The following is a 13,654-nucleotide window of genomic DNA, read 5'->3' as shown; positions in this document are numbered from 1 at the left end:
GGAAAAAAAAACAAAAAACTGACAAACACATTTCTGTAACCCGGTATTCAGACGCGATGGTAGACCACAAATTATAGACTGAAAACAATTTAAAACTAAAGGGGAATCTAACGCTGCAGAAAACCATGGACCATTACTTCAAAGCTAAACATTATTGAATTTGCTTGTAATGAATGTTCTATCCAGAAGGTGGTGCTGTTGCACTTACTTTACCGAGGGATGCTGCCATTGCTTTGTGTCTGTGACAGTGTGAAGACGACCTGGGACAAATATAGTTGAATTTGATATTTTATTTGTAAATTAACTTAATAGAGATTTCACGACTAGATCCACAGACATCACCAGTAGAATTATCCTGGATAGGGAATTCTTCCAGCTGAGCAGGTATATATATAAAACTCTTTTTAATACTGCACACATAGCTCCGTCCTTTACCTGTCATTGTCCATTATCAATGCCAACCGTCCATAATCCCATGCTGCTTTCCGCAGGCACGAGAACACTAAGAGCAGCACCTGCAAAACACAATGCAAAGGTTCAGTCAACCACTCCTGCTCTTTACACAACAAAGACTGACTGTTTGCTCACATGATGTACAGATGCATGCAGCTCTCGCCCATCACTTCATGTCTCACCTCTCCTGCAGCCCCCCTCTCTCTGGGGGCTTTAATAGGAATCAAAGTGGAAGTTAGGTCTGGAAACCAAAAAGATCAACAGCAAAAAAACCCCAAAAAGGCACAGTATAGCCTTGGTCCACCTTCAAGCTAAACCATCATTCAGTACATTTTTAAATACTTCCTTTCAACTACTTTTAACCTCTGTATTATTTTCAAAAGCTAAACCCATTTGGACTGACCTTCAGCTCAGACAAAGCAAACACATGGACACATACAGAGAAGCTTCAAAGAAATAAAAGCTCGATCAGTAGGAGACACTTTGTTCAAATCTATTTATAGTCAAGAAGTATCTAGAGAATTGATTTCTGAATGATCTGCATACTGGGATTGTGTTTTCTGTTTCTATCAATATGTACCTTGACAATAATGATATATTTCTATCCTGCCCAAGATAGGGAAAGCTTTTAGAACATAACAGGTTTGGGAACAAGACAAGGCCATGCAGCGCATCAAGGCTCGTCCCTTGTTAGCTCAGCATTCACCCCGACTACAGGGGATCTCATTTAAAAGCACCGAATCGAGTCTCTTTTTAAACGTTTCCAGTGCTTTAGATCCTACTGCATCCTAGTGATCAGTCTAGTTGCCCTTCTCTGTTCCGTCTCAAGTGCAATGATGTCTTTTTTGTAATATGACCAAAACTGCACACAGTATTCCAGGTGGGGGCTTTTATTCATCACAACATGAACGGAGGTCTCAAGAAACTCAATCCCTGTTAGATAGCAGTTGGACATCATTTCAACCAAATGATATTATTAAATCAATACCACAGCCATGCTACAGCCTGGTCCACTGTGCAGTGACTGCTGTTGCTACTGTGAAGCACAGCCAGCACAACGAGCCAGGAGGGTATCTTGGCTCACTGGCCTGCTGTTCCCAGCAGCATGCACCGCCAGCGCGGTTTCCAATGCCTGCTCCAGACACTCCCTATCACAGCCTCACCAGCCAGAGGATGAAGTTGATGGCGAGGACGGTGGGCACGCCCCCGAACGGCAGGCCCTGCAGCACGGTGCTGTGGGATCGGGTGCTGTAACACCGCTCCACCGTCCCATTGTCCGGCCCCAGGGTGTCCAGGAAACTCAGGACGTCCAGGCTTGTGTCACGCTCATTCCCAGCAGAGAAGTAAGAGCCTTCCATGTGTCCTCCTGCTCTGTCCGAGCCGGGTCATGCAGGCATCACTCTGGAAAGCAAGATCAGTATTGGTTACTGTTCACTTGGGCAACTTCTTTGTCCCCATATAAAGACTTAGAAGAGAGGTTTTTTTATCCATCCCCATATGAGGTAGCCACGCATGAAAGGGTTAATGGACAGGGACTAAATCTCCAAATCGCTGTTGTTTATTAAAATGACCTAGGGGCAGAATTATAATCATTTCAATACTGATAAACACCACTGCTCTGTTGTTCCCCACTTTTGCTAGCACTGAACTGAAGCTGCTTATATCAGATTTAACACGACAGTGTTCTGATGTGTAATCTTTAAATACCCATAGAGAATAAAATCACACCATTATAAAACTCGATTTAAAAGGAACTAAATGAAAAAGACACATGCCTTTTATGTTATGCTTCTCTTAAAGGCTTCCACTTAGCTTCTGGGCAGAACCCTTCCATTCCTCTGTATTGCCAGACCATGGGTGAATCATTCCATTAAAAAAGCAGACTCATGCTCACTGCAGTTATTGCTTTAAAACACAAGAGATGCTACAGCTAGTTGAGGCCAGCGTTGGTAGTGGATGTTTTATAATCACAACGTTTCTGGACACACTCCTGCGGTAGCAATTGTGAAAACATTTACCCCCATATAATAAACCTTTTAAGGCTTCCACACATACAACCATGGCAACACAAAACCACGACACGGAATATACTGGAGATTGGATTTCCCCAGCAGCGGTACAAAGAAATAAATCAATTACAGCAGCAGAATAAAAACACTGTCCTGTCCCCCATCACCGGGCCTGAATTCATCACGCAAGGTCATCCCATCTTATGAGAGATACATTTCGGGCTCAACACAGCGCCAGGACGATCAGAGTATCGGAAATTTGACACCCACAAGATTAACTGGAAATATGCTTGTCTTGAGATTAGCTCAGCAAATCAATCAATACACATCAAAACAGAAACACTGCTTGCAGCAGTTACTGCAAGACTACGCTGCAAAGTACATTTGAAAGTTGATTTTAAAATGAGGCAAATTGCTACATGGCCAGCGCTACAGTAAGGTGGCAGCTGTGTGCCCTCTCTGGGGATATGCTCTGTCATTCTGATCTACTGGATTCAGACCAGCTCTGATGTCATATCCTGCCAATAAAAAAGCATTTCGATATAAATATGTCACAGCTCAAGATGGATTGCTGACACAGTGGAGATATATTATATTGATCCGTGGGCACATTCGGTAAAATAAAACATCTATTTCAGCAAACTTTATTTAGTGAAAGAAAATACATTTAGAAAATGAGTTAACCATTTAACTTCCCATCCAGTGTCTCCTACCAGCCACTTATCCCCAGGAACGCCCTGTTGTGGCTCTATATCCAAATAAGCATTACAAATACACATGATGGGCTGAATGTAAAACGGGTTCGCTGCTATGGGACTGGAGTAAAATGTTTGATAACCCATTCCTGCTAGACACAATTACAAAAATAATAATCCATTATAGGTTATTGCTGTTGAAATTGTCCCTGTGGTATGTACTACTCAAACAGCTTTAAAAATGTTCATGGATTTCATATTTTCATCATTTTTCCTTATACTAAATCATGAAGTTTCAGTGTATTGGAGATTGCTCTGCAGTCCAATAATGGGTGGATGGATGGACGGACAGAAGCCAAGGCCCTCACCCCTCTCCTGAACCAGCATGGACATCACCAGGTTAAACCAGTACTGGTCAATCTCACTGGAATCAATCGGGCATTTCATTTCATTTCTTTTTTTTCCCCAGCAGCATCAAAAAGCATTGATATCATTGATATGCTAATGTACTAAAATGACAACCTCCATCCTCACAAACCTGATATGCAGCAGAAACCCAGAAGCAAAGCTGTGTTATAGGGGATACATCCTGTACACCGCTCCACCACAAGCATCAACAAATCACCAAACGACAAGCTGCTGCAAGGTCATACAGCAAGTCACTGAACACCAAGATCACCGTGTAATGTGCAGTCTGTCTATCTGAAAACGCACACTTTGTAAACTCTGTGTCAGGAGTTGCATAACCACACACAGGGAATAACAGGAGAGCATTTCTATAAGGCAACGTTTGTTGCTTTCAGTACGGTGGTGATTGTGCATACAGGATTAGGAGGGATAAAGAATTCAGGATCAATGATCCGGCAATACGGTCTGTGATACAGTTCCTACTGTATTAACACAGGGAGAGTCGTGCAGGCTAGCACAGAGGAAGCCAGGGCTTGGGTGTGGAATTATGATCCGAGGGGAGCAAGGATACTCATTCATAACATGATACTTATAGAGGGAACAGCCTTACTGTGAAATCAGCGTCATTAGAAAATAATGAAGCGGAACGCATTGAAAGCCAGCTCCCCTCCACACCCTCAGTCCAGCGTATTCATCAGCCTCAGAGCAAATCCAAATGTAGATTTCAGCTGCTGTGGTGTTTTGAGCAGGGCATGCATGCCGGCACAGGGCTGGGAGTCCCTGAACTCGTTGGAAGTCTATCGTTTCCTCAGCTCTCTGTGTCTTGCTGGATGATTTGTCTGCTGGATCAGTGAATTCTCTCCAGCACACTGCAATAGAAATGTGCTCTTCACTCAGAGCATGTCCCAGGCCACTCTCCGTGAACACAACAGCAATTTCTGCACTGCGTTTACTGGACCCAGAGCGCTCACTGGTTAAATCGGACGCCTTTTTTTTTTTGTGGAATTTGCAATTGCTAGATTTCTGCTCATATGTTGTCTATTTGGAGGCAAATGGTAGAATTAGATTGTCGAGACAGCTAAGGGGGAGCATGGTGTCTGTGTTTATAAAAAGGATTTTCTCTATTTATAGTTAATTCTTCTCCAAATCTTGAATATTTTTGCCATCTATTTTATATTTGTAAATACTGCCGTAGGAGACAAATATATAGATGTGTAATCATTTTTAAAACACAAAAGACTTTAACCTCAATATTTTGTTAACGTATCGGCATGTTGAATAATCACAGCATTTGATGCTCACAAAACCTGGTATCTGTTCACATATACTGTGGGCTGCAGGCTGTATGGTTTGATAAAGCTTGTAAACACAGCAAATAGAAGATACAGTCAAATGCATTAATCTGAAGGATGTTTTTATATTGTAACTTCAACAGCAGCAATGTCACCTTCCTTCCTACATCTCTACTAATAACACAGACCAGATGAAACACAAGCACTTTAGATTTCAATTGAACCTTTACATAAGGATCCTGTATTTGTAAAGGTGACAATGTTACATTTTAATTGGATTATACTGTATAGCAGCAGAGGTGACATATATAGATTTTTTTAATATAATTAGAGGCTTACATCCTAAAAGGATGCTTTACAATGAATAAAATCTTTGGATGGGTCACCAGCGATGCTGCAGCAAATGCCAATTCAGACATAAATCCAATTTTTACAGCAAAGGAAACAAATTAAGTGTGATCCAGCTGCGTCCTGAGCACAGCTTTCAACAGGTCCACTCCTGCTATCCAAACCACATCCTCAACACACAGCAGTAACACCTGTAGTGATACTGTGCTAAAAGAAACTGAAGTCCAAGCGTTCGTTAAAACAGATCTACCAAGTCTGTTTTAGCATTGCAGCATATTATACCACCAAGTGTTTTATCGGGCCTTTAATTGCTCTGCTCCCTGCCTTTGAGCTCCCTGTCTTTGAACTCCATAGCTGGATAGATTGGCCAATATCTTCAGATGCTATTACAATACAATACAAATGTATTTTTATATAGCGCCCTTCACGCCACGGTATCCCAGAGCGCTGTATAAAGATAAAAACAAAACTAGGAGAGTTCATATATACAATATACAATTCATATATACAATTCACTCAAACCAAATAAGAACATTAAAAAAAGAATGGTTTTCAAATTTAGACAAAAGAAATCTAATCAAAGTGTCTATCTGTAGCTCCGACAGGTAAATCCACCTGGGTTATTGACGGCTCCTAGACATGCAAACCATTGAGCTCTTTTAGAAGGTACATTTCCCGCTTATCGGCAGCTCTATGGTTGAACCAAAAAAGGACAAAAGCAACAGCTGCTTTTTAAACACAGGAGTAGGAATATGACTCCCAGGCTTGTGAAATAAACCATATTAAAATGTCAAGGACTGCCAGCATCTTGCTAATCCACACTATCCTGTTTGCCCTTTCTGTCTGCTATTTATATCGGTTTAATAATTCATCAGCTTAATGCTGGGTGTAAAAAGGACCATTTTCTACATTGCCACAGTGAAGGAAGCGCACACTGCCGCGCTGAAAGGGGTCCTTCTGCTACAGTATTACTGTTGCCACTGACAACGACAGGCCTATGTGATTTTGTGAGGTTGAGCAGGTGGGGAAGGCCTGCAATGTGACTTAACCACTGCTCCACATCCCACCCCACTGCTGTATCGAAATATACATAAAAATACAATTTCTTTTGATCTCTCAAAAATTGTCAGCTGTATTAAGTGTTTAGTAATAGTGAGCATCCCTAAAATAATGGTCAGACCCTTCCCAGAACCCCATGCAGCAGCCAGTTCAAGCTTTCAAGGAGGAAAGTGAAGAGCCATCACGCTCTGTTGCTGAGAGAATCCACTCATTGACATCTCCCTCCCTGACTCGTTGACTTCCCGAGAAAAATAACCAGCTTTCAGCACTTATTGTTCCAGGGCTGGTGTTTAAGTGCCTGGCCTCATTTGTCAAATGGGGGTTTCCTCTTTTGAAAAGTGCAATGCTTTTAAAAAAAAAATGTGTCTGTGGCAAATTAAAATGCACACCTTGTTAAATAGAGTCTTTCAGAACCCCTCGGAGCGAGGGAGCTCACGGTGTAATTACTGTACTGCCTGAACTCCTTCAGGCTGGGTTCAGAGGCATGGGTTGGGACAGATCAAGCACAAGAAATACAACACCTGCTATCTGAAGTACACGTGGCATGCATTGTATAATCCGTGCAATGTGAACTTACAAAACTGCACAGGTGATGTATCTTTTCACCTGGAGAGCACTTTCAAAACTGGTGAAGGCCCCCCCCCCCTCCCCTCAGAACGCAGGAGATACATCATGTTAAATAAAAGAAATGAGTTGTTTTACTCTGCATCTAATAAGTAACTTTAGAAAAGAAAAACATGTCAACAAACTATAAATCTGAAATTGTATTTCAGGGTCTTTACTTTTTAAATAGGGATAAACCACTTTTTTTTCTGCCTACCTTGTCTTTTCCTCTCCCTTGTCCTGTTCGGGTTCTACATTTCCATTCTCCGTCCTGATAAGCTCTGCTGTCCACTATCCCCACTGCTGTGAATGGACTCACTCCACCTCATTAGCCTGCTGATTCTTCCCTTCAGAATCAATCAGGGCCGTCTTACAGCACTGCAGTCATGCATCACATCCCATGAGTCAGCAATATCACATTAACCTTGCCTGTGCTGAAATCCAACAGCCTCTCTACACTCACAGGCAAACACACAGATTTATAACCCCGTTACTGGTTCTGTCACCTTAACGCTGATGCATCGTTTAAGTCAGAAAACATTTCCTGTTTAGTTTTTCCTTCCCAGAATAAGTCGGAGATAGTTGCAATGGTGTATTATTGAAGAAAGTTAATTAACACATTCAGTAAAGCTTATTAATCTTCTGTGGCTGCACAGAGTGTATCAGAACCTACAGAAATCACATCACACATCAGTAATGAACTGCTCTCCCGTTTTAATGAGTTTAATCTAAATAATAACCTTATAATAGTCTGTCCCCCTTATTTATAAATGTGGTTTTTGTGACAGACAATGACACTATGGGACAATTACACTATTTTCCCTCCAGGTTTAACAGGTAATAATTAATTACTTCAGGGTCTGGATGCAATTTGAATTGGTTCCATACGAGTGCAGTATAGATATGCTTTCCAGGCTGAGAATGAGAAGCTTTATTTGTTTCTGTAAAATGTTATCAGCACAGCAATAGACAACACGTTTTGCTAGACTACAAAGTGCTGTGTTCAAGTTTTCTCAGACAATGTTACACTACTGTGCAAATAAGCTGGGCTCGTCTGCATTCGTGGTTACAGAGTTTACAAAGCTCATCTAATCACACCGACTCCGTAACGGCAGCGCGTTCCACAACAAGGGCCATGTAATCACTGCAGGGAAGATGGCCACGCCCATTTCCCATCGTCAGTGTTTGTTGATTCTAGAAAGCCTGTTTGTACTCTGTATGAAATTAGGTTAGCTTTCATCAGAGCTGCCAACTTCTCCTGGCACATTCGCTAGCAAACACAGGGGAGTTTGTGATTATTTACGGATGTCAGCAGCTTCAACACTTGCTAAGGAGTGGCTGCAGCAGCGGGTTCAAGAGAATGTGTAGATCCATTTTATCAGGACAGTGGTAATTGCTGTGTGTGGTGGTCAGGACTCTTTATTTTTTGTTCTTTATAACGGTCTCTTGCCAGCAGAGAAACACAGACCTCTTCTTTGACAAAGCTTAGCAGGCGTAGACTGTGTGGCAGGAGGTTTGTGATCACTTGCTCTTCAAGCTTTCACTGTCACATACAGAAGTCACTCCCCTACAACCACAATCTAAAGCTATCACAAGTGTAATTCATTTAGTGTCTCCTTTGTAAGTGTTTCCTGTCATTTGCAAGTACTGCAGAAAAATAGGCAATTAGAAATGCACACTATATAATACCGTAAGCCATATACATACATTATAAATACCACGTTTTAAGCTCAATATGAGAGCCTTTGTCAAAATGACCAAAACCTTGTTAGCTTACTTAGCTTTCTCAGCGGGAACATTTTCCTGACAGGAAACAATTGCATGGCAGGATACATTAAAATGGTTTGTTTAGAGAACAGCTTCTGGAACGTGGATATCATTCAAAAAGATTAGTTGTGTGAGCATGCCTTCCCCAAGTTATGTGTCACATACTAACAAGTCACTCTCGTTTCCTGTATATTCCAGGTATGGCATGCAGTCAATCAATAGTAAGCAGGTGGACATTGGGAAGGGTAAGGGAAGGGTAAGGGTAAGACTTAGGGTTTGGGTTTGGGGTAGATTTGTAAACACAAGATGGGCCAGACATTATAAAGTAACATCTTTGAGAAACAAATTTAAGCAGATACACCTTTTGGCTTGTGCCTTCATCAGCCTCTCAGTCAGCGAAACCAGTCGGTAGCATGTACAGCCATTTTATGAAGCTAGCCACTGAAGTCTGAAGAGCAGGGTTAAGGATATTCTTACTTTGCCATGCTGGCAACACAATTTGACATGTAAACTGGATGCAGTGAAAGGTTCAAAGAAACCTCCGCTGTGGCACAGAGATAACTGTTTTATAATGCACTGGTATCAGCAGGGAGAATCGCTCATCGGTGAAGGAGTGCAGCTCCCTGAGAATCAGAGAATGACAGAGAGCTCAACTACTCTTCAACCTCTCTGCTCTCTTCTGCTGCTGAATCCTTCAAAAGGACACTTCATTCCCGGAGGAGTGCTTCTTACAGCTATTGATCGTAATGGCTGGGATCTGCTATCCCAGCTACTGAAACACAATCTTTGTTTTCCCCCCCAAAAGTGATGCTGTTCTTGGTGTTGACCTACAAGGCTGATGTGCACAGGCTAGGGGCTGTGAACGTCCCCGTCATGTTAGCGTTCATAGGTCTGAATTACCGAAAAGCCTAACAATAGATTATTCAAGACCCCACATTAACCTTGACATTACAGGCTGCCAAGACATTGCAACCCTGTTAAATCTATTAAAAAAATCTGCAACCACGTACGCTGCGTCCTCTAAAAAAACTCTAGGAGACATTCTGAGCCACTGATCACTCAAAGTAGTTTGATTGAGAATAACCTGCTGGACAACTTGATCACTTTTGATTGACCTGGATTTAAAACAGCATTTTCTTTACAGTAAGTGCTCTTGCACAGGGTCTCAATGGTAATCTCTCATTAAATCCTACATGATATTAAACTATTGCAGCAGGTTCATAGCAGGGGTGTCTAATCACAGTCCTGGAGGGACTTTTCCCTCCAGGTTTAACAGGTAAAATGACATAATTAATTACTTCAGGGTCTGGATGCAATTTGAATTGGTTCCATTAAACAATTTAGGACCGAGTTGGAAGAAAGACCAGGAGTGGATTGTGTATGTTATTGTATATTCATAGCTTTGGTACTCATCATGCACCGAAAAAAAACTGCACTCTAATAAAAGTATACTTCATATTCCAGGGTGTTATCAGGGTACAGAACTGTGTCAGTATCTATAATTTGTATTGGATGCTCTTATTCCACAGCCGGAAACTATGAAGTTTTCTTTTAACAGTTTATTCAATCAAAATGTAAATAAATGGAGGTCAGGTTGAAAGGGCTGTCAATCAATAACACCCCCTGTATGTTTCTACAAATGATTGTCTCGGATCACACATTGAATCGGCAGCATAGTTACTGTAGATACAATCAAGTTGGATATGCTGCTGGATATATTACAGACTGCTAATTACTATATGCATCTTGGGTGAAAGATTATGAAATGGAGCAGAAGGAACACAGTCTAGTGCAGACTCATCCATCTGGTCATAACAGCATGGAACACAGTCACCGTTCAAGGATTGTTTGCATGCAAAAAGAAAATGCTCCCTGTTATAGTATCTGTTCCCAGCAAGGTTGGAGATGGGAGAATTGGAAGGTTACAGAAATGAAGGCGAATGTGTCCCAGTACTTGCTTCAGGCGAGTCTGAAATTCTGAAGTTCTCAAATTAAGTCCAATCGCAAGCCTGTATTCACACTAAGATAAGTAGATCAGGAGGAAACTGCCGTAGATGAGTGTCTAGCACGGATGTGTTACCAGACCTCAGACCAGACCAGAGTCTCACCCCTGACCTCATACTGTACAGTACAAAACCCTCTGTCAGGATGAGAAATGGCTTAAAACCAGCTCAAAAGCAACCCTTCTTTGAAACGTGCTAAACTGACATTTCAACAGCTAGCTTCCAGAAACTTTCAATTGCAATCACTTACATCAAGTGATTTGAATGAACAGCTAGACCAGCTTTCCAGTTAGATTGAAAGTTCAAGTTCAAAGTAGTTGGTTGAACTTGGTCAGCCAGCCCAGTGTAGGCCTGCTGGGTGGATTTGAATCTTGACATCATTACACATCAGTTCACACTATTTTTGGGCCCGTTAATATAGACAACAAAAATAGGAAAATGAACTGGCAACATTGGAAACCTTTCAAACTTTGACCATTTGTTTCCCTATTAGTGGGGCTAATGTAATCCCCCTGTGATGAGGAGACTGTTTCGTTACCCCAAATACCCAAAGCTGGCTGGCTGGCAGGACCTTGACAAAAATAAAACAAACGACTTAGTCCTAGACAATTTGAGAAAGAAGTCTGCTGACATACAGATCTCCCACACCATTTCTATTTGTTTTTGCCAGACATCCTAGGGGGTTAAATCACACTCTGATAAAGCTGCAAACATCAATATCTTTTCAATTAGCCGAGAAACTATTTTAAGGACACTTTAACCACGGAGGTCGGGACCTCCAGGTTACAGTGAGTGTGTTTCCTTGTTCTCACCAGCTTTTCCCTTCACTTAGTTTGCATTGCAATACTGGAAGGGAAATGCTTTTGGGATTGTTTTGGTGCCAGTGATCACAAATCAAGCCTACCAAAGTGCATGTGACAGCTGTTTTATTTAATTAAAATGCATACCAACGCTGAAAGCATTCTGTTTATTGGTTTAAGGCTGTACTCCTCTTGGCAAGTCTCTGCATGGTAATATCATTTAATTTTATTTCGCTCCTGACAGTTGCAGGCAAAGAAACATTTTTCAGAGGTTGTACTGCATGGGTAGCTAGTCATTTCATGCAGCTTGCGTGTTCAATATAAGAGCATCATTACTCTGCAACAACGATGCAAGTGCCCAGTTATTTTACCCCTGATTTTCTCCCCAATTTAGAATGTCCAATTATTTGTTCCCCTCACCGCAGCAATTCCCCACACAGCTCAGGAGAACTGAAGGTTCAGTGGGAGTCCTCTGATCCCACGACCGAGCCAGCTTCCTCTTCTACACCCAGGAACTCGAGAGCGGAGGTCAGCGAGCTACCGGCCTGTGGAGGACAAAGGCCAGACCTGCAGGTGTCTGCCGAGCTGACCGGGCACCTGGCCAGTAGGGTCCGCTATAGCACGATGAGGAGAAACAGCCCCTTCCGGTTTTGGATCCCTAATCCGCAGGAGCGCCAAGGCCAACGCGACATTCCCTCTGGAATCCTCCAGATGAAACATTTAACACGCTGATTCAAAGGCTGGTCTTTTCTTTTAACCCAGTCTCATTTGTTTAAGAAAATGTTTCAAATCAGTAATATTCTGTAACCATGTAAAAGGTTCCCCTACAGGTTTAGAGACATTAGGAGTAATTACTGCATAAGAGAGGTGGAGAGCAACAGTAACTACTAGAACCGTTTCCTAGGCACGGACGCATTTGCTCATTACATCAATTAAACTCCTCTCGCCCCCTCTCCGAACCAATCATAGTCTCAATACACCCACCAGTAACCGATCCTATGCAGTTTGCATGGCCTGTCACCTAAATGAAGGTTACCCTCAGTTACACTGTCATTTCAAATGAAATGCTTCACAATTCCCCTGGCCCCTTTTTCTCTGCTACTCTACCATCTACTGTCTCCTCTCTCACCATTTTGTATGAGACAGAACACAGTACTGGACACTGTCTGTAGTGTTGCTATTGTTACATACAGTGCGCCATGTTCTACATTTTTTAGAGTGTTCAGTATAAGTCAGAGGTGGATTCTTGTATTGAATGCAGCAGGTTTCTGGCAGTGCAGTGGCATATTCTCAGATAATTCACAATCGTTAATCACGTGCACTCACACATGCTTTGTCATTGTGGGATCTCTGGCTACCTGACTGCACAGTCTCCAATTCCAGCCTGTTTCTTCATATACAGTAAGTGATGCACTGAAAGGAATGGATTGAGTAGTATCATTATAAAGGCATCAGGATGAGCCAATTCTCATATTACAGGAGGAAATACCTTTTATTTCATTTGATTATCACTTCATTGAGGTGCTTATCTAGGACAGCCAATGCATAGATGCAGAAACCCTGGCTGAAATATTTTGTTCATAATTTTTTCTTATTTATTTATTTATTTATTGCCAGCGGAGGGTTAGATCCTTGGCATCTTACTAGGTTTGTCTCATTTTTCTGAAAAAAAACAAAAACTTTTCACAATTAGGTTATGAAACACAAAACAGAGATCAGCATATTATGAACAAATCTTCAGAAACAGTGAACGAAAAAAGTTTGCATTAGAGCAATAATATCTGACACAGAAGTGATCACCATTTATTGCAGACTGGGTTTATTGGCCAATAAACTGGTCACTGCAGATGCGGAGGGTATTAATGCACTCATATGCTCATGAGGATATGAAGTGTGCATTTTATTGCAGCTTCATTGGAAACCAGCATTTCCTTTGTTGTGTTTTCTACACCTCTTAGCTCAAATTCAACTCGGACTAAACAGCGATTAACTCTAACTGCTGTTAATGATGAATATCTGAAAATGCTGTCACTTAAAACTGGGATTGATTTCAGCTCAAGGAGACATGACACCACTCTACAAGCTATCTCAGAGCTGCACAGTAATTAAAAATGAATGCTCCTGAAACAGAGCCCGCTGCAAAGTAACCTCTGCGAATCAGCCTTGAAAGAAGTTGTGTGCAGATTGACCGATTGAATTTGGGTAGAAGAAATGTAC

At 41.8% G+C, this 13,654-nt stretch overlaps 1 protein-coding gene across 6 annotated transcripts in view; it reads right to left on the bottom strand.

The window, feature by feature from the left end:
• LOC117421763 (calcium permeable stress-gated cation channel 1-like) overlaps positions 1-13,654 on the bottom strand; it is a 33,354-nt gene that overhangs the window by 17,326 nt on the left and 2,374 nt on the right. For 5 of the 6 annotated variants that reach the window (XM_058991978.1, XM_058991981.1, XM_058991982.1 and 2 more), the window contains exons 2-3: positions 1,617-1,854; positions 436-515 (exon numbers count right to left, since the gene is read on the bottom strand). In XM_058991978.1, coding sequence (XP_058847961.1) covers positions 436-515; positions 1,617-1,811 — 275 coding nt within the window. In that variant the 5' untranslated portion in view covers positions 1,812-1,854. Of the gene's footprint in view, positions 1-435; positions 516-1,616; positions 1,855-7,084; positions 7,233-13,654 lie in introns of those variants that run through there. The other variant, XM_058991979.1, reaches the window with a different exon arrangement.

The sequence above is a fragment of the Acipenser ruthenus genome, chromosome 18 (genome assembly GCF_902713425.1).
Source record: "Acipenser ruthenus chromosome 18, fAciRut3.2 maternal haplotype, whole genome shotgun sequence".
Lineage (NCBI taxonomy): Eukaryota > Metazoa > Chordata > Actinopteri > Acipenseriformes > Acipenseridae > Acipenser > Acipenser ruthenus.
Note: the sequence above shows the minus strand (reverse complement) of the source record. Positions and strands in the feature narration are given on the sequence as shown.